At 38.4% G+C, this 17525-nt stretch overlaps 3 protein-coding genes across 3 annotated transcripts; 1 reads left to right on the forward strand and 2 right to left on the reverse strand.

The window, feature by feature from the left end:
- Nucleotides 1-651: 651 nt before the first annotated feature.
- LOC124628415 (glutamic acid-rich protein) lies at nucleotides 652-1917 on the reverse strand. The gene is made up of 2 exons (XM_047157107.2): nucleotides 1073-1917; nucleotides 652-985 (listed from the first exon to the last, which is right to left on the reverse strand). Exons 1-2 carry the CDS (start codon nucleotides 1915-1917, stop codon nucleotides 652-654), a joined length of 1179 nt encoding a protein of 392 aa, XP_047013063.2.
- A 657-nt stretch (nucleotides 1918-2574) lies between these two features.
- LOC108269338 (uncharacterized) lies at nucleotides 2575-8311 on the reverse strand. Its single transcript, XM_017475158.3, has 5 exons — nucleotides 8259-8311; nucleotides 4387-4543; nucleotides 4123-4206; nucleotides 3694-3883; nucleotides 2575-3152 (listed from the first exon to the last, which is right to left on the reverse strand). The coding sequence occupies exons 1-5, from the start codon at nucleotides 8309-8311 to the stop codon at nucleotides 2575-2577; spliced, it is 1062 nt and encodes a 353-aa protein (XP_017330647.3).
- Nucleotides 8312-8714: 403 nt separating this feature from the next.
- zdhhc24 (zinc finger DHHC-type containing 24) lies at nucleotides 8715-11708 on the forward strand. The gene is made up of 3 exons (XM_017475159.3): nucleotides 8715-9486; nucleotides 9637-9914; nucleotides 10688-11708. Exons 1-3 carry the CDS (start codon nucleotides 9173-9175, stop codon nucleotides 10978-10980), a joined length of 885 nt encoding a protein of 294 aa, XP_017330648.1. The 5' UTR covers nucleotides 8715-9172; the 3' UTR covers nucleotides 10981-11708.
- Nucleotides 11709-17525: the final 5817 nt, after the last annotated feature.

Consider the following 17525-nt stretch of genomic DNA (forward strand, 5'->3'; position numbering starts at 1 on the left):
AAGAATATTAAACGAATATGAAAAGATTTAAAGCTTGAAATGAGAAACAATCTAAAACAGGCTGTATTTTGCTATTAATCTGGATAGGCTAAAATGAGTTGAAACCTATTCTGAATTCAATCACCCTTAATATTAAATTATCCTTTACTTCATTTTTGTCCTCATTAAATGATTCAGTAAGCTCCTGCACTCTGTAGAAGGGGCATTATCAGCCTCGGTGAGGGCACTGCCACCTCATATCTACAAACTTATCTACAAACCTGTTACAACTTACCAGTTATGGAGGTTAGCATCTAAATTATGAATCTAAAATATTTTCTAAAAAGTTATTTATCTTTGAGCTGCTGAGGAAGCATTGTTACATGGAGAAGCATTGTTACATTGTTACATTGTACATGAAGTACCCCAAATTATCGTCTATACATGGGTACATCAGTTAATCTTTTATCTATATATTTACTGAAGTGCCCATGAATTTCATGTAAATTACACAATAACCGCATGGATTTGACATTTATTGTCACCTTTTGATTTGAGTATTTCGTCTGCTTCATCTGCCCTGCAACAAAAAACAAAAGAGCTCTATAGTTAAAACAAAAACAAATACAGTATTTATTGTTTTACATAAAATACGATTACATGGGAAAATACCTACTGGTGTTGCAGAGAGTCGTTCTGTGGTGCGAGAAGACCTTCAATGTCATCATCACCATCATCATCATCTTCATCACCATCATCATCATATATAGTATCTTCAAGAACAGGATGATTTGACCATGTGGTTGCTTTTTCTACTATCACATCCTCCTCCTCATCATCATAATCGTCATCATCATATTTAGTATCTTCAAAAACAGGATGACATGACCATGGGGATGCTTTTTCTACTATCACATCATCCTCATCATCATTATCATTATCCTCTATGTTTGCCTCCTTCTTAGCCAGGTCATCTTCAGTGTCATCTTTATACAACTCTCTGAGACTAAAAAAATTATTCAGGGGTTAATCAGGAAGCAGTATGATTAGTAGAAGCACATATTGTCTGTATGGTGAAAGTTTTGTAGCCTACCTGTCCTGGATGCTTCTTTCTGAACCCGATACCAAAACTTCATTGCAACTTCCTTCTTTATCAGATTCATAATCATTCTCATTGCTCCTTCTTCCTGATGCTCTGATTTTCTCATCTTCATATCCCTGCTCTCCACCTTCCTCCTCCTCTTCTCCTATTCCTCCTTCCTCTGCCTCACTTTCTCTCACAAACTCCACCTCTTCAAGAAGGGATTCCTTAACAGACGTGTTGCTTCTTAAAGGTTCCTTCTCCTGTGCTTCTTCTTCATGTGTACTGCTCTGCTCTCTGCATGTTCCCTCAAACTCTACTTCTTTATCCTGTTCTTCAAACAGACATGCTCTCTTCTCTCGATTCTCAGTTGAATATCTGTTTGCCACTTCATTCACTTGCTTCACTCCAGTACTTAATATATCTTCTTCCTCCCCTTCGTCTTCCTTATTTTCATGTATCTGCATCCCTCTTGTCTCAACTGTACAGGAAATGCTTGTGAGTGTTCCCTCAATCGGGCTACCACCGTCTTTGTTCTCCATCACTAATTGTTTAGGGGAATCTACAGCAAATTTAGAAGTCCTGAAGGGATTTTTTATTCTCCCATTAGACTCTCCACAAGAAATCAGCAGATTTCTCTTGTGCTTGTTGTGGTTTGGAACAGACTGACAGTCTGATATTGAGGATGACCCCTGAAAAACAGCATCTTTCCTTGTGTTGTGTGGCTGTTTTTCTTCTCTTCTCTTCTTATTTCTTCTCCTCTGAACTTCAGTAGGAAGGCTTTTGACAGCTTTAGAGGACAGATCACTGCTTTCACTGGTGTTGCCATAGTAATTTGATATATTCACTGTGGACATTCAAAAAATATACTTAAAAGGCATACTAAGCAAGCTGTGTGTGGATCAGGACTTCACTGTCTTTAGATTATTTTTTGGTGGATATTGATATAGTGCCATAGAACTAACATGTTGGCATATCCTTCTTTTTATTGTCAGAATTTTTTTAGAAACACTGGCTTAGATGCATGTTATATTCATGGGTGTGGTCACATGGGTGTCAGTCACAAACAATGAAAAAGGATTGTCATCCCACCTCAGAAATCAAATCATCTGAGAAGTATTTTACTCCTCTGCAATTCATGAAGAAATAATTAATCATATCTAGGTTACATTTACTTAAATCATCTAGTGTTGTAGGTGATTTGATCCAATCCCTTGAGTAATAGAACCAACAGAGAGACAACAGATGGTTGACAAATTATTAATTTAAAAAAAACACCATGAAGTGTCTTAGTAAGGTGTTGGGCCACCATGTGCCCCCATAGATTCTAATCTTTTACAATATTTTATTGGCTATGGACATAGTGACATAGAACTGCAGACTTGGCATTTCTTTATTTATTGTCAGAACCTGACATTTTCTCTGTATTCTCTAACTGGGGCTTAAATACATAAATTCTTCACAAAAATCATAATTATCCAAGCATAACAAAAACTGCATTTTATGACTTTACTTTAATTCATGACTTCACTATTACTGCACACAACTACTGGTTGACGTGAGTGTAATCTTGCCTTACCTGGCTTAGTGTGACTGCTGTTCACTTTCTTCCTTTGCTTCTGCATGTGATGATTCTCACCTTGAGAGTTTGATGATGCTTCTTGCCTTTTCTGCCCTCCTTCTTCTTCTCTTCTCTCCGTATCCCCATTAATCAAAGGCAGGTCTGACCAAGAAGGACAATCAGTGGGGCACTGAACTCTCAGGTTAAACTTTTCATTCCCAGATGCCCAGGAGTTTGAATATTGCCTCAAATGTTCATAGGAAGGAGGGTCTTGCGGGACTACTGAGTAAAGACTTTGGAGTGGATCACTGGACAATAGGTTGGGGTCAAGCAAAGATGAATTCAAAGCTTGGTGAACATTCTGGATGTTTTTGGTGTTCTTTGAGATGTTACTATGCTCCGGTTCAGTTACTGGAGGCTGTAACGGTGTTAACCACATAGAGGGAAAGGAAGAATGGATGGAATTTTGGATGTTTCCTTGCATGTTTTGTTTGCTGCCTGGGTGGAATAAACCATGCCTAGATATTGGGTCTTGAACAGAAAGTAAACAAAATGGTGCTCAAAACACATAAAATCACCATATAATCAACTGCATTCAAAAGGCTCAAATCAATTACATAATCTTAAGTAAAATAAATCTCCATGCATGACATACACTATATGCCCAAAAGTTTGTGGACACCTGACCATCACACCCCCGTATGTAAGTGCTTTCTGAGGAACCCATTCCGGATTTAGTGCCCCTTTGCTGTTATAATAACTTCCATGCCTGGGGTGCAATCAGCATTCCAGTTCATCCTAAAGATGCTCAGTGGGGTTGAGGTCAGGGCTCTGTGCAGGCCACTCAAGTTCTTCCACTCCAACCTTGGGAAGGCTCATAGGGTCTCAAGGTCTGATGATTAGGTGTCTACAAACTTTTGGCCATATAGTATACACTCTTAAGTCTTAAGTCTAGAATCCGTAAGGATTCTTCAGCTTGTCCCTTTGTGAGAACACTTAACAGTCTGAAATACTGTAGGTCCTTTTATTTATCCCCCCCCACCTAAGGGCATTGTGATTTGCAGGTTTTTACCTTCTCCCATATTATCTCTATGCTCAGATATATGTGGAAGGAAATTAAAGATGGGACAATGAGATGGGTCAGGAGAAACAGCTGAAGGAGAGATGATTCTAAAAGGGTGCTTGTTGCGTCTATCTATCCTTTGACCTTCCTCCTCCGTCTGTGGTGTGCAGGCCTTTAGGTGCTGTTCTATTATCTGGACCTACATAAAAAATACAAAACATTTTGAAAGCTTAATCTTAAAACCTTATGGTGTATCCAGAGTAAAATTATCCTCTTAAAGCAGTGCTCTCCAATCTTATCAGTCTTCAATGGATTGTTACTGTGGCTCTTATTTGATGGGACTGAGTACACTGGTTTGCAAATAAGATTAAATATCCTTGCTCCTAAAGCATCCAGAATATATATCAGATTAAAACATATAAGAACTACTGAAAGTACCTTTGGCTGTTCTGACAACCTCTTGTCTTGCAGCTTCTGCTGCCATTTAGGGTAGTTCTCCTCCAGGTACCTCTCATACCCCATCTGTTTAAAAGTGAAAAGGTGAGTTAGTCCAGAAAAACCAAGGGGGAAAAACAGAGGCCTGGTTCTAATGGGCCACCATGACCTTTATAATCTGTTCTAAAATAAAAACATTTAATTCCTCAGAGACACTGAAAACAGTATGTGAACAAATGGCAGTAGTATGTTTACTAGTTTACTGACCCTTATGGTGTTCATGGCTTCAGTACGAGCCACCAAGTCACTGAGGGTCTTCTGTGCTCTCTGGAAATCCTGCAATAGTTTCTGGTTATGGTTTCGCGCCCTACGCTCTCTCTCACTCAGCTCCTGCAACTGATACTGCAGCAGAGCGAACCTGCTACTGCACACACACATAAAAGAAGGTGAGGAGGCATAAATGAATAGATAAAATGCACTTGGCTAATGTCCAGGGGTAGAAAATGCACTTTGTGTCTGTACTTATGTATTTTTTTCGTGTACTTGAGTATTATTGAAATTGAATACTTGTACTTACTTAAGTACATTTCCTAGAAAAATGTTTTTTAAATTCTTCTTATTTATTAACATTAACTGGCTATACTTAAATAAGTCACCTTTTTATGCCAGCTTAGTCTAACGTCGATTCTGGTAGTTAACATAATTTGCTAGCCAGCAAGACAAATTCTAGCTCATGGTAAATAGTGGTTATTTACATGATATTACTTCTGATGTATTCATTATCAAACATGCAACTGTACAGACTGGATAATGTTTTCGGACTTTAAATTGAAAACAATCAGCTAACTGTTTAACTTTTCACTTGAAAACATGCCATTAACTTAATTTCATCAGTTAAAAACTTTTACTTTTGAATATTTTTGTACATTAATTAGCAACATTTTTCCTTTCATTTCGATGCATTTTTGGCTGGATAATAAAAACTTTTAATTAAGACTTTAACATGCTGCCTATACATTCACTTAAATACAATTTCTCAGTACTTTTCCATGGAATGGGTTAGCAGAGTGCAAGCCCTAGAGAAAGCTTAATTCACCTTTGCTTAAATCGTTATGAGAATATTGGGAACTTCTGAAGTATGAAATAGGTAAATGTGTGAGAAGTGTCTGTAGCCATATAGCTAAACTTAAAAAATGTGAGGAGGAAGATGTTTTATGTTCCAGGCCAGAACACTACACAGCAAAACGGAATAATTCATCAGAGGCAGATGCTTTAGAGCACACAGACTCAATTAGATGACAAATTAAGTACAAGGCTAAAGGTTCCTTCAGTTCATACAGTCAAGAAGGACATCTACAGCATATGTTTTTAGAATGGAAAAGCACTCTTATACAGAATCAGTCTTATTTATAACTTATTAAGACCTTAAGTAGTAGTGGGGAGATGATCCATACCAAAGTTTCAAAGTCGTCTCAAGCATTTGAAGTGCCGATGTTTCAAATCAGCGTTTTGATTTGCGGTTCACATTCTCATGCCACATGATCACAGTTCAAAATGGGAGGAAGGGTGGGATACACTCCTCTATCAAAGTATCGCTATCAATCAAAGTAACACTAGCAAATCATGGGTGTTTGTGTACTCATGCATGTGGAAGGGGCAGCTAGTGCTTTCCTCCAAATGTGTTACGTTGCCTTGTGATGCAGGATGTGGTTAGCTGATTTCATGTGTCTTGGTGGAAGCATCCAATAGCCCTCAACCTCCTGTATTGGTAGCTGTCATATGATAAGGTAAACCTAATAGGTGGGAACTGGGCAAATCTAAATTATGGAGAAACTCTGGTCTATAAATCCTTTATGCTACTCTTTATGAATCAAAAGTATATTATATAAAAGTATTCCAAAAAAATCTGCTTTTCTTTTCTTGTGTTCAGACTGTGGGACCAGCTCCCCTTGTGGGTCAAGAAGGAATTGCATATGTGGCAAGTTCCACATTTAAACAACAGAACTATGTACATGAAAGATTGGATTCACAGTAAACAGATCATTACTGTGAAAATAATTCTATCACTCTATCTCCGACTATCTCCAACTATCATTAAATAAGTAATTAATACCAGTTAACTATATTAGAAGAAAAAATAAGGAAAAATACTTAACATTTTGACAAAAAAAAAAAAAAGATAAAGGACTATGTTGAAAATGTAATATTCACTGCATTTACCAGTGAACCCTTATGCTATGACTTAATTTCATGTTTTTATAATAGGGAATAATTTGACTGTTTTTGAAGGGTTTTTTAATGTAAGTTTTCAAAAAATTCGATAGTGCGGCTCAAACGTGAGTCCCATGTCTCACTGTAGGAATAATAAAATAGACATGCTGGGGAAACAGGAAACCTTGCGTGTTCAATTAGTCAATTCAGTGCTCACTGAAAGCATTTGTGAAGTGTATTCTCTCTGTATTCAGCAGGATCAAGTGTCTGTGTTGAAGCACTTCAGTGTTTAAAAGAAGCACGTTTCTACAGCTCAGAAGTCACCAATTTTTACAGCAGAATGCTACTATAGCAGACTTATTTTTGTGAAAATTTCAGGTTCATATCTGTTCCCCCACCAGAGATATCCATCCATCGTCTATACGAGGGGTTGCGGGGAACCTGGAGCCTATCCCACGGAGCATCGGGCACAAGGTGTACACCGTGGACAGGGTGCCAGTAAATTGTAGGGCACAATCACATATACATTCACACACCCATTCATACACTATGGACAATTTGGACATGCCATTTAACCTACCATGCATGTCTTTGGACCGGGGTAGGAAACCAGAGTACCTGGAGGAAACCCCCACAGCACGGGGAGAACATGCAATCTCACACACAGGGCATTGGCAGGAATCGAACCGCCAACCCTGGCGGTGTGAGGCGAACATCCTAAGCCACCATAGGCCCCCCTCCAGAGATATATTACCCCGAAAATGAGGGGAATTTTAACAAAATTGCACTTTCTTTCTTAATTAAAAAAGAGAAAAGTCTAAACTTGAAATGTTCTGCATGCACACTATACTTACCTAGGTACCCCCTAAAAAATTAAGACTGAGCCTCGAACCCTTCCCATTATAAATTGACCCTAAATATGGAACTGTGAGCAATCTTGAGTATTAAATTTGGACTTAAGTTCTAAGTCTAAGGAATAAGAATATGCAAAATGTTTATATATAATTACATGTACCTTGTGATGTGCTCTAGGGATCAGATTTTGTTCCAAGGAGCTAGGCCCATCCTGAGCCATGATGCTGAGGCTTCTGTAAACAGCTGTATAACCAAAATTTGTGTACAATGACACAAAAATGGCAAAACCTGGTGATTTTTGCAATGATAATGATAATGAGTCTTTATTGGTCACATATACAGTAGAGCACAGTGAAATTCTTTTCTTCGCATACCCAAGCTTGTCAGGAAGCTGGGGTCAGAGTGCAGGGTCAGCCATGATACGGCGCCCTTGGAGCAGAGAGGGTTAAGGGCCTTGCTCAATGGCCCAACAGTGTCAGCTGTTCCGACCTTCCGATCAGTAACCCAGAGCCTTAACCACTAAGCCACCACTGCCCTCCACCAATGCCAAAGTGAGGTAATCACTCAAAAAACAGGAAAATTAAAAACAGTCGCAGCAACCTGCATTAGACCACTGGAGATGGAATGACCCAAATACAAAACTTTTGTGTCCACAAACTACTCCCTCTGCCTTTTAACTGTCCAGCAAAGGATACCCGTATGCTCCTTCAAAAAATGGCCAGATGAGGGAAATAACGTCAGAAGACAGGATTCGGTGGAAAATCTCGATTTGTACAGGACTCAATGCCTTACGAGCCAGAATTTTACTTAATGTCGCCCCCTTCTGCCAGTTAATTAACATTATACTCTCATTTATTCTCATATAGCCCAGTTTCACAGTAGCTAAATTAACCTCCAAATTGCCAAACCGACTACAGTGTAGAAATTAGTGTGTTATAGTAAATTTATAATACATATACACATACTATTATATACATATAATAGTAGATATCTATTCTTTTTTTTTGGGGGGGGGGGGGGGGGGGGGGGATTGAGAAACAGCTGAGTAGCTGTGATGAGAAATGAGACCGTACCTTGTGAAGTGACTCGCACAGCGCCAGTTCTTATATCCTTTACTGCTCTCCATCACTGTCCATAAAACATTATGGCGAAACCCCCATTGCCTGAACAACTGCTATACAGATTAAAAGATTTAGGGATTAGGGATTTAGGAATCCTCTGTGAGATGGTCACAGGGCGATAGTGTCACTGTTCAGACTGACACATTTATAAACACATTTATGTGATTGGTCCTTTGGTAACATTATTTCCCCATGTTCTTATTAATTAGTGGGCTAATGTAGTCTTCACTTTAAACCTGGGGAGTGATTTACTTATTGCTTGAATGTGAAGTGTGAGTCGTATCGCCATAATATAGAAATTATATGAATGTAAATGCTTGACATATCAACAGTTTGTTGAACTGTTTAAGTCCATTATTTCTTGTAAGTAGGAACCAGTATGTCCCAACCGTTTGCTCTTAAGGGACGCTTAAAATTGTAACACAATAATCATGTGCCGTGCTACTGTTTAGCTTGTTAGCCAACTAGCTCTTCACCTACGTTGAGAGTTCAGATCTCATTTCCAACACAACATAGAAATAAATGGATCGACACGCCGGTATAAATATTTCACATTTGTTTTAGCCACTAAGCGGCTAAGCCGATGTGAAACAGGGCAGCTGTTCTTAATGTGCCATGATTGGAGCTAGTTAGCTGACTTAACTCACTTGCTAAACTTGAAAGACAGCTTTACAAGGCTTTTAGAATTGTCCCAGACATTAATAAGCCCCTCTCATAGTACTTATTCATTTAAACTGGACTACAGCGTGACACCTGTAGGAGCTATGGACTAGTTATTGATTTGTATGAATTTAGTGTCCTGCATCAAGACGATTCGTACATGGTTACCGGTCACTGAGCAGAGTTTTAATAGAAACTGCTGGTAGATGGTGAAGATGGTCAGTTTTGGGAGGAAAGTGTGGTGTGGGATGGAGAAGGGCTTCTGCTACCTGCCCATCGTGCTCAATACAACTCTGGTGTTCTCCATCACGGCTGAAGTGAGCTATCTGGTTTTGATGGAAGCCCCCTTGGAGCCAGCACAGAAGGAGTCTGAGTGGTCTGCTCATTGGAAGACCATGCATCTGTTTGCCCAGTACTTCATGCTGGGAAGCATAACATGGAATGCCTCTCTGTTCCTTAAAACCAACCCAAGTATCCGTGGAGTATTTCTTAATGGGGATATCGTGGGGCAGGGTTGGAGGTAATTGACATTATATCATTTGCACAGTATTTGTCTCATATTTCCTGTGCTCTTCTCAGCAGAGCGCACTCAGCCCTGGCTACACATCAGCATAATGTGTATGTCGATATTTTGAGTGCTATTATAACAACTTTTTTTTTTTCTTCTCAGATACTGTTACACCTGTGAGACACACACTCCTCCCCGATGCTCACATTGTTATGACTGCAACGTGTGTGTCCTGCGTCGAGATCACCACTGTGTCTTCTTCGGCCAGTGTGTAGGCTTCCGCAATTACCGCTACTTCTTGAGCTGTCTGCTGTTCATGTGGGCTGGTCTGCTGTACGCTGTGGTGATGAACGCTGAGGTCTTCATCGTCATCTTGAAGGAAGGTGTTACCTTTCACAGCTTCATGCTGCTCATGGTGCCATGGATTATGCTGGTCACTGGTAAGTGTATAATGAGCAGATGTTTAGGCCAGTCAGGGTCTTGAGGTATTGTATGAAGATGTTTTATCTCTTGTCCGGTCATCCACTTTATTTACTGATCATTTTATGTAATGCAAAAAGAAATTCTGTATCTTATAAGGTTAGGTTTTGTGTTTTTTAGTTATTTTTCTTTTTATTCACATGTATTGCTGTTTATAATATAATGCTATTCTTCTGTTCTCCATCTGTGTATTTTGCTTATCAGTCCATACAGGACCTCACAAGTGCTTTTGTGATTGTTGCTGCCAAAAATGCTTGTTTTTGCTGTGGATTTTTAAAAAATTTGGGAAATTGCAATTGCACGAAATAGTTTTGCATAGCTTTTTGCAGTGATGTTTGTTGGTCAATGACCATTTTTAGCTGTACTCATGTTCGACGCACATGAATCAATAAGGGCACTGGCTGAAATGTGTGCTGTGATGTCACATGATGTATCTTGGCGAAAATCTGCGGTAATTCTGAAAAATTGCAAGCTCCTCCGAAAATTGTGGAGTTTGCTTTATTTTGTGTTCATTTCTGCGATAGCGAACTCGTGCAATCCTCGAGGGAGTGGCTTATGATTTTTTGTAATGTTCTGCTTTTACGTATTATATTTTGAATGTCAAGTTAAGTAGGCCTATCTATAGAAATTTTGCACACCCAGTCATCTTGACAAAGTATGACTATGAGACATCCAGACAGAACTAGATGACTATAAACTGGATAAAATCTTCTATCTGTTTTGTGGATCACAGGTCAGGTGACAGCGCAAGCATTCACCTTTGCCTTCATTGCTGACACCTGTGTGGTTGGCTTCCTGCTGGTCTCCGCCTTCCTCTTTTTCCATGTAGCGTTGATGCTGAGAGGGCAGACGACGAGGGAATGGTATTCAACCCGGCGACCTTACAGTCTCGGAGTGCTCGCCAATGTCCGTGAGTGCTTGGGTGAGCACTGGTATATCTGCTGGCTCTGTCCTCTCATTCCCTCCACCCTGCCCGGCGATGGCATCTACTTCAAAGTCACTGGCTCTCTTGAACCAATGAAGTGAAGGCTCTGTGCAACTAATTTGGCTCTAAAGCTGAAGAGATTCTGATGTTCTTTATATCTAAAAGTGGATGCAGTTGATTTTACCTTCAAATCCTGTTGTGGAGACTGCATTAACTTTAGGGTCACAAGCAGTAAAATTGGTTCTGTACAGCTATCCATAATAATATGAAGACAGAGCTATAGATAATGAGAAGCCAGGGAAGGATTCCATTTAAGATTAGTAGATTTGAAGCACTGATTACACTAACTGTGCACTGAGTGAATATTCTACCAGCTATCTTTAAACAATTACCAGCTATATTTGCATCTTGGGAACCAGCAAGAATCTTCATTTTATTTTTCACAAGTTATTTTGCCAAATCACTGTATATATAAATGGTTTATGATTCACTGTTGATTTTGATTTGATAGATATCTATTGTCCTTGAGTATAATGTGATGTAGATCTTGCATTTAATGCATATATGTTATTGTCCCAGCACATTGTAATTATAATATAAACCAACTGAATGCTATTGTGCTGAAAGGATTTAGTCTTGGATGCACTTTATTTTTATTTACTCTATTGGGTTTTCTTTTACATTTTTTTCATTGATGTGCCAAATAACATGTTGAAATCTATATGCCAAGGTATTACTGTTACTTTTGAGTCTATGTACCATTCATCTAAGGGTTATGTTAGAGTTTACTCAGAGAAACAATAAAATAAATATTACTCAACTGTGACAACTCTGAGTTCCCTCTATCTTACTTGAATATTAATGTTTGCATTTGGCATTCATTCCATCAACTCCATCTGCATTCATTAAATATAAATCGAATTTCTACAATCAACATCATCATAACCATAAACATATAGGCACCCTTCAGTCTTAGTAAAACCTTTTACAAACCATCATTCATTTTGTACTATTAATTTTTTTAATGCCAATCTCTCTTACCTGGTGAATCAATACTCTATTAGATTTGTTCAAAGACTTCTCAAGTAATGGTGCCCTGGCCAGAGACCCTTTCAGAGATTTAAATAAAACGAGACGAGTGCGTTGTGACTTTTTCTTGTGTTCCTCCATGAAGGTGCACTATAATGTTCTATTCAGGAAACACCACCACTGATGAGGGGTTTGAGTAAAGAGGGGTGCACACATTTCAACAATAAGAATAACTAAGGTAGCTAGCATCTTGCACCTGTACTCATTTCCACACATCTTCCATATTCTGCCTTTCTATACTTCTGTGTTCTTGTAGCTAGCATTTCTATATACCTAGAGAAGACAGGCCTTGCATAGTGATGTAGTTAATTATGTAACTCAGCCCCTTGACATATAACTACTTGTTTACACATTCAGTTTTATCATCTTTATTACATGCCAAGAATAAAAGTTGCAAAATGGCACTAATTAAACCATCTAATTGAACCATACAGGTACAGAATTTGATGCCATCCACTGTTAATATGATTTCAATATTGATGCAAAACTTAAAATGTTAATGCCTACAATGTTCAATAAGTTCTTATAGTATTTATCAAGATGTGATGTGAGTAACATGCTAAGTCACCAAATTAAAAAAAACAAAACAACTTTGAGTTTAACACCAGTTATTTGGATTTGTTTCCCTCACCCCTTCACTTCGAAGCAGGGATTGCACTAGTGTTCAATGATGGAGCAACTTGCCATTTTTCTCTTAGGGCTGATTCAAGTAATTTGGCCATATCTTTCATTCGTTCATTCACAGTGGTTAAAAGTCTCACATGTCCCAAAAGTCTCCGTACATAAGGAGACATGTTTGCCAGCACCATGTCGGTTGTGCCTTCGTCAGTGAATCTTCTTGGTTGGGTTGCAACCTTTCTAGCCTTTTTAAATTTTTAAATAAGTTTTGTAACAGTGTTGTGTGTGTGATGTGCTGTCCATGTTTCCTGTTGGAGTCCATTGCAAACTTGTGACAGCTTCCCGATCCAACCATGTTTTTGTTTGAGGGTTTTCTTGCATGTACTGCCCGTTTCAAATCCCCCCACAACATTTCATTGGGCTTTGACTAGGCTATTCCATAACCCTCCACAACCCTCTGTCTTTGCCTATTTGCTCATTGGCAACTGTAGTCTTGCTCTAATGTTCTTTTCAGACAGCAAAGGATTTTTTCCTGACATGCCTCCCATGCAGGTCAAATCTCTTTCTGATTGTGGATGCATGCACTTTGACACCAACAGTTGCAAGACTTACCAGCAGATACTGTGATGAAATTTTGGGGTTCTTGAAGGCTTCTTTTTGCATCAGACCGTCTGCTCTTGGGCTGAATTTGCTGGGACGGCCGGTCCTGGACAAACTGGCAGTCAATTGAAATCTGCACCACTTGTAGGTCTTTTTTTTTTTTTTTTTTTTTTTTTTGTTTTTTTTTTTACAGTGGAATGATGTATTTCAAACCATTTGTAGATCTTTTGAAATCCCTTGCCAGACTCATAGCCATCCACCACTTTTTTTTCTGAAGGCCTTACAGAACTCTTTAGATCTTGGCATGATGACACCACACACCTCAATAACAATAGGAACACCAGACACTAGATATTAGAGCGGTTTAAATAAGACAGGTTCTAATCACTGGCACCCAATCTAGAACACCTGATTCTAATTTTATGGATTTAAAGGTGTGATAAATGTAGGGGTGTACTTACTTTTTCCATGTGACCATTGTGAACGTTACTACAAAATGTAAATTTTATATAATTTGATAGTGTATCACCTTTATTAATAGGCATTGTTTCAAAGATCAAATGTTTGCTTGTCCGAATATGTAAAAAAAAAAAAAAATAAAATAATGATAATTCCATGGGGTGTACTTATTTTTTCACTTGACTCTCTCTCTCTCTCTCTCTCTCTCTCTCTCTCTCTCTCTATATATATATATATATATATATATATATATATATATATATATATATATATATATATATATATATCCTCCTGAGACCCCGCCCATTGACTTGTGTCCTCTGTAGTGGACTTTTTGTTTTCATGCATGTCCTTTGACTTTTTTGATCTACTTTCTACTTTCAGCAATTCTTGAGGACATAAACAGACGTATGTCCAGAGGCAAATACAGAGGTCATCCTGGGCCTTCTAGTGATATGTCATGTTATAGGCTGGAATGCTAGGAACAACTTCTTACACTGCATCCAAAATGGCTGGCATAAGAACAAGCACATTTTATGGAAAGAAGAGAGATGATTAAAATATTGTATTTTTTTTTTTAACTATGATTATCACATATATTCTTGTTTATTAATCTTAATGACGCCATGCTCTATACACACAAAATTCACTACAACCAGTGATAAATCATCAGTGACAATTATAATTTATCAATGAGGCTTGAAAATTATCCATGTGGTATCATGAAATATGCAAACTGGCTAAAGAATGCAAAATTTGTACTTCTGATTTTGACAAATTGCATGGACATACAGTGCCCTCCACTAATATTGGCACCCTTGGTAAATATGAGCAAAAAAGGCTTTGGCTAACATTTTGATCTTTTGTTTAAAAAATTCACAAAAATACTCTGCTCTCAAGGGTATCAAACAATTGCAAACAAAACACAGGCTTATCAAAAAATATCTTTGTTTTGACAATTATTGGCACCCCTATGAATATGAGAAAAATATATTTGAAGTATATAACCATTGATAGTTTTCATTTTTAAATACACCTGGGTGACATGGAACAGGAAATTGTTCAACCATGATTTCCTGTTTCACAGGGGTATAAATATGAGGTAACACATAGGCCAAATTCCCTTAGTCATTCATAACAATGGGTTAGACCAAGGAATATAGCTGTGATGTGGGGAAAAGGTTGTTGAGCTTCACAAAATGGAATGGATATAAGAAAATATCACAAGCATTGAAAATGCCCATTTCCACCATCAGGGCAATAATTAAGAAGTTCCAGTCAACTGGAAATGTTATGAATCAACCTGGAAGAGGACATGTCTTTACTGTCTCAACGCACTGTGAAGAGGGTGGATTGAGTGGCCAAAAAATCTCCAAGGATCACAGCTGGAGAATTGCAGAAGTTAGTTGCGTCTTGGGGTCAGAAAGTCTCCAAAACTACAATCTGAAGTCACCTACATCACCACAAGTTGTTTGGAAGGGTTTCAAGAAAAAAGCCACTACTCTCATCCAAAAACAAACTCAAGCATCTTCAGTTTGCCAGACACTTCTGGAACTTTAAATGGGACCGGGTTCTATGTCAGATGAAACCAAAATAGAGCTTTTTGGCAATAAACACAGAGGTGGGTTTAGCGCACACAGAACGGTAGCCATATGGAAAAGTACCTCATGCCCATGGTTAAATATGGTGGTGGCTCTTTAATGTTTTGGGGCTGCCAGAGGTCCTGGACATTTTGTTAGGATACATGGCATCATGGACACTATCAAATATCAACAGATATTAAATGAAAACCTGACTGCCTCTGGCAGAAAGCTTAAAATGGGCCATGGTTGGATCTTCCAGCAGGACAATAAACCAAAACATAAATCAAAATCAACACAAAAATGGTTTACTGAACACAAGATCAAAGTCCTGCCATGACCATCCCAATCCCCTGACTTGAAACCCATAGAAAACCTGTGGGGTGAATTGAAGGATCTGGAGAGTTTCTGTATGGAGGAATGGTCTCGGATCCCTTGCCATGTATTCTCCAACCTCATCAGGCATTATAGGAGAAAACTCAGAGCTGTTATCTTGGCAAAGGGAGGTAGCACAAAGTATTGACTAAAAGGGTGCCAATAATTGTTGCACACCTATATCTAACAAAGATATCTTTTTTATTAACTTGTGTTTTATTTGCAAATTGTTTGATATCCATGAGAGCAAAGTACTTTTGTAAATCTTTTTAAACAGAAGATCAAAAGGTTAAACAATAAATAAAATTTTAATAGCCTTCTTTGCTCATATTTTCCAAGGGTGCCAATATTAGTGGAGGGCACTGTATAATGATGATGCATTCTATTTTAATAGAAAATATACTATCATCCTTGCAATAACAAGCAAGAGAAACAATCCAGAATGATCATTTCTTTTTGTTTTGTTTTTAAGTTGAATTCACTCTTGTATTAATATCATTCTACAGCCATAATCTGTTCATTTTTTATTTTCTGAGTTTGGCTGTCTTTTCAAACTGTAATGGTCCTGTGGTCCACCTGCTGTAAAATTAAAAATAAAATGTTAAAAGTCCAAATTGTTGAATATTTTAAATTTTTTTTTTACCCAAAATAGGTAGGAAATCAAACAAAACAAAATAAATTAGATCATATTTTTTCTTGGGCCTCAGGAGATATATATATATGGGGATGGATGGATGGATTGATGGGTGTTTTACGGACACCCTTAACTGATTTCTAAATTATTAAAGCTGCTAAGTGTTGATGTTAATTGCTAAAAGTGCTGTATACTGTAAATAAAATTGAACTGAACTGAATTGAATTGGTTATGGTTAGCGCATTTGCCGTACAACTCTAACGTTCGTGGTTCAATTCCCACTGCCACCCTGTGTGTGCGGACTCTGGATGTTCTCCCCGTGTTTTGGAGGTTTCCTCCAGGTACTCTGGTTTCCTTCCCCAGTCCAAAGACTTGTCATAGGCTGATTGGTATTTCCAAATTGTCCATAGTGTGTGAATGGGTGTGTAACTGTGGCCTGTGATGGGTAGGCACCCTGTCCAGGGTGTCCCCCCGCCTCATGTCCTGAGTCCCCTGGGATAGGCTCTAGGATCCCCGTGATCCTGTGTAGGATAAGTGGTACAGAACATGGATGGATGGATGAATTGAAGTGAATTCGAAGTGTTCATGAAAGTTGGAGGAATGCATTCTGATTTGGTTGCAGCTCAAACGTTAGGACTCTGGACTTCTGGCTTCTGAGTCAGGACTTGAGTTCCACAACTTCTGACTCAATTGTTACTTGCAAAACAGTAACTTGTTCTCATTGCTGGTGTTTATTACTACAGCTATATAGACAAAGGTCACTCGGACGCCACAAAAAGTATTAACGTCAAGCTTGACTTGAATCAAATAACAGGAGAATATTCTCATAGCGAAACTATAGCAGGCAAACCTGATTACCCTGCTGAAAATAACCCAATAGAAACCATCACAGAAATTCTAATGGTTTCCACTACAAATACCATTACAACCCATCAGCTAGCCATTAAAACCATTACCATTATTGGTCCTTAATGGTATCCGACACACATAACCTGCCACTAACAGAAGGCACCAAATTACCAGTAGCGACCCACAGTGACCATTAGAGTTTCCATTAAAAACCAATACAATTCCCATTATAACCATTACAAATTCTGTGAGGGTTTCTATTGTTTTTCTCAGCAGGGTAGCCTCGGAGAGGTTCTCGGAGACTATGATTTATCTTCTGTGATACACAGAAAACAAATCATTGAATTTCCCACTTGTCTCATAAGGCAATGCAACTGTAGATGATGCTAATCGCAGTTTGTTGCTATTGTTAGTGCGGTGTTTTTCCTCAGTGCTCCTCCAT

Source organism: Ictalurus punctatus, chromosome 8 (genome assembly GCF_001660625.3).
Source record: "Ictalurus punctatus breed USDA103 chromosome 8, Coco_2.0, whole genome shotgun sequence".
Lineage (NCBI taxonomy): Eukaryota > Metazoa > Chordata > Actinopteri > Siluriformes > Ictaluridae > Ictalurus > Ictalurus punctatus.

Bases quoted from the DNA above. Each gene is read 5' to 3' on its own strand.
- LOC124628415 (XM_047157107.2), bottom strand. From the start codon at position 1,917: ATGTCCACAGTGAATATATCAAATTACTATGGCAACACCAGTGAAAGC. The intron at 986-1,072 runs GTAGGCTACAAA...TAATTTTTTTAG, and splicing joins GAAAGAAGCATCCAGGACAG to TCTCAGAGAGTTGTATAAAG.
- LOC108269338 (XM_017475158.3), bottom strand. From the start codon at position 8,311: ATGGAGAGCAGTAAAGGATATAAGAACTGGCGCTGTGCGAGTCACTTC. The intron at 4,207-4,386 runs GTCAGTAAACTA...ACTTTTAAACAG, and splicing joins AAGCCATGAACACCATAAGG to ATGGGGTATGAGAGGTACCT. The intron at 3,884-4,122 runs GTACTTTCAGTA...TTTTTTATGTAG, and splicing joins GGTTGTCAGAACAGCCAAAG to GTCCAGATAATAGAACAGCA.
- zdhhc24 (XM_017475159.3), top strand. From the start codon at position 9,173: ATGGTGAAGATGGTCAGTTTTGGGAGGAAAGTGTGGTGTGGGATGGAG. The intron at 9,487-9,636 runs GTAATTGACATT...TTTTCTTCTCAG, and splicing joins ATCGTGGGGCAGGGTTGGAG to ATACTGTTACACCTGTGAGA. The intron at 9,915-10,687 runs GTAAGTGTATAA...TGTGGATCACAG, and splicing joins ATGGATTATGCTGGTCACTG to GTCAGGTGACAGCGCAAGCA.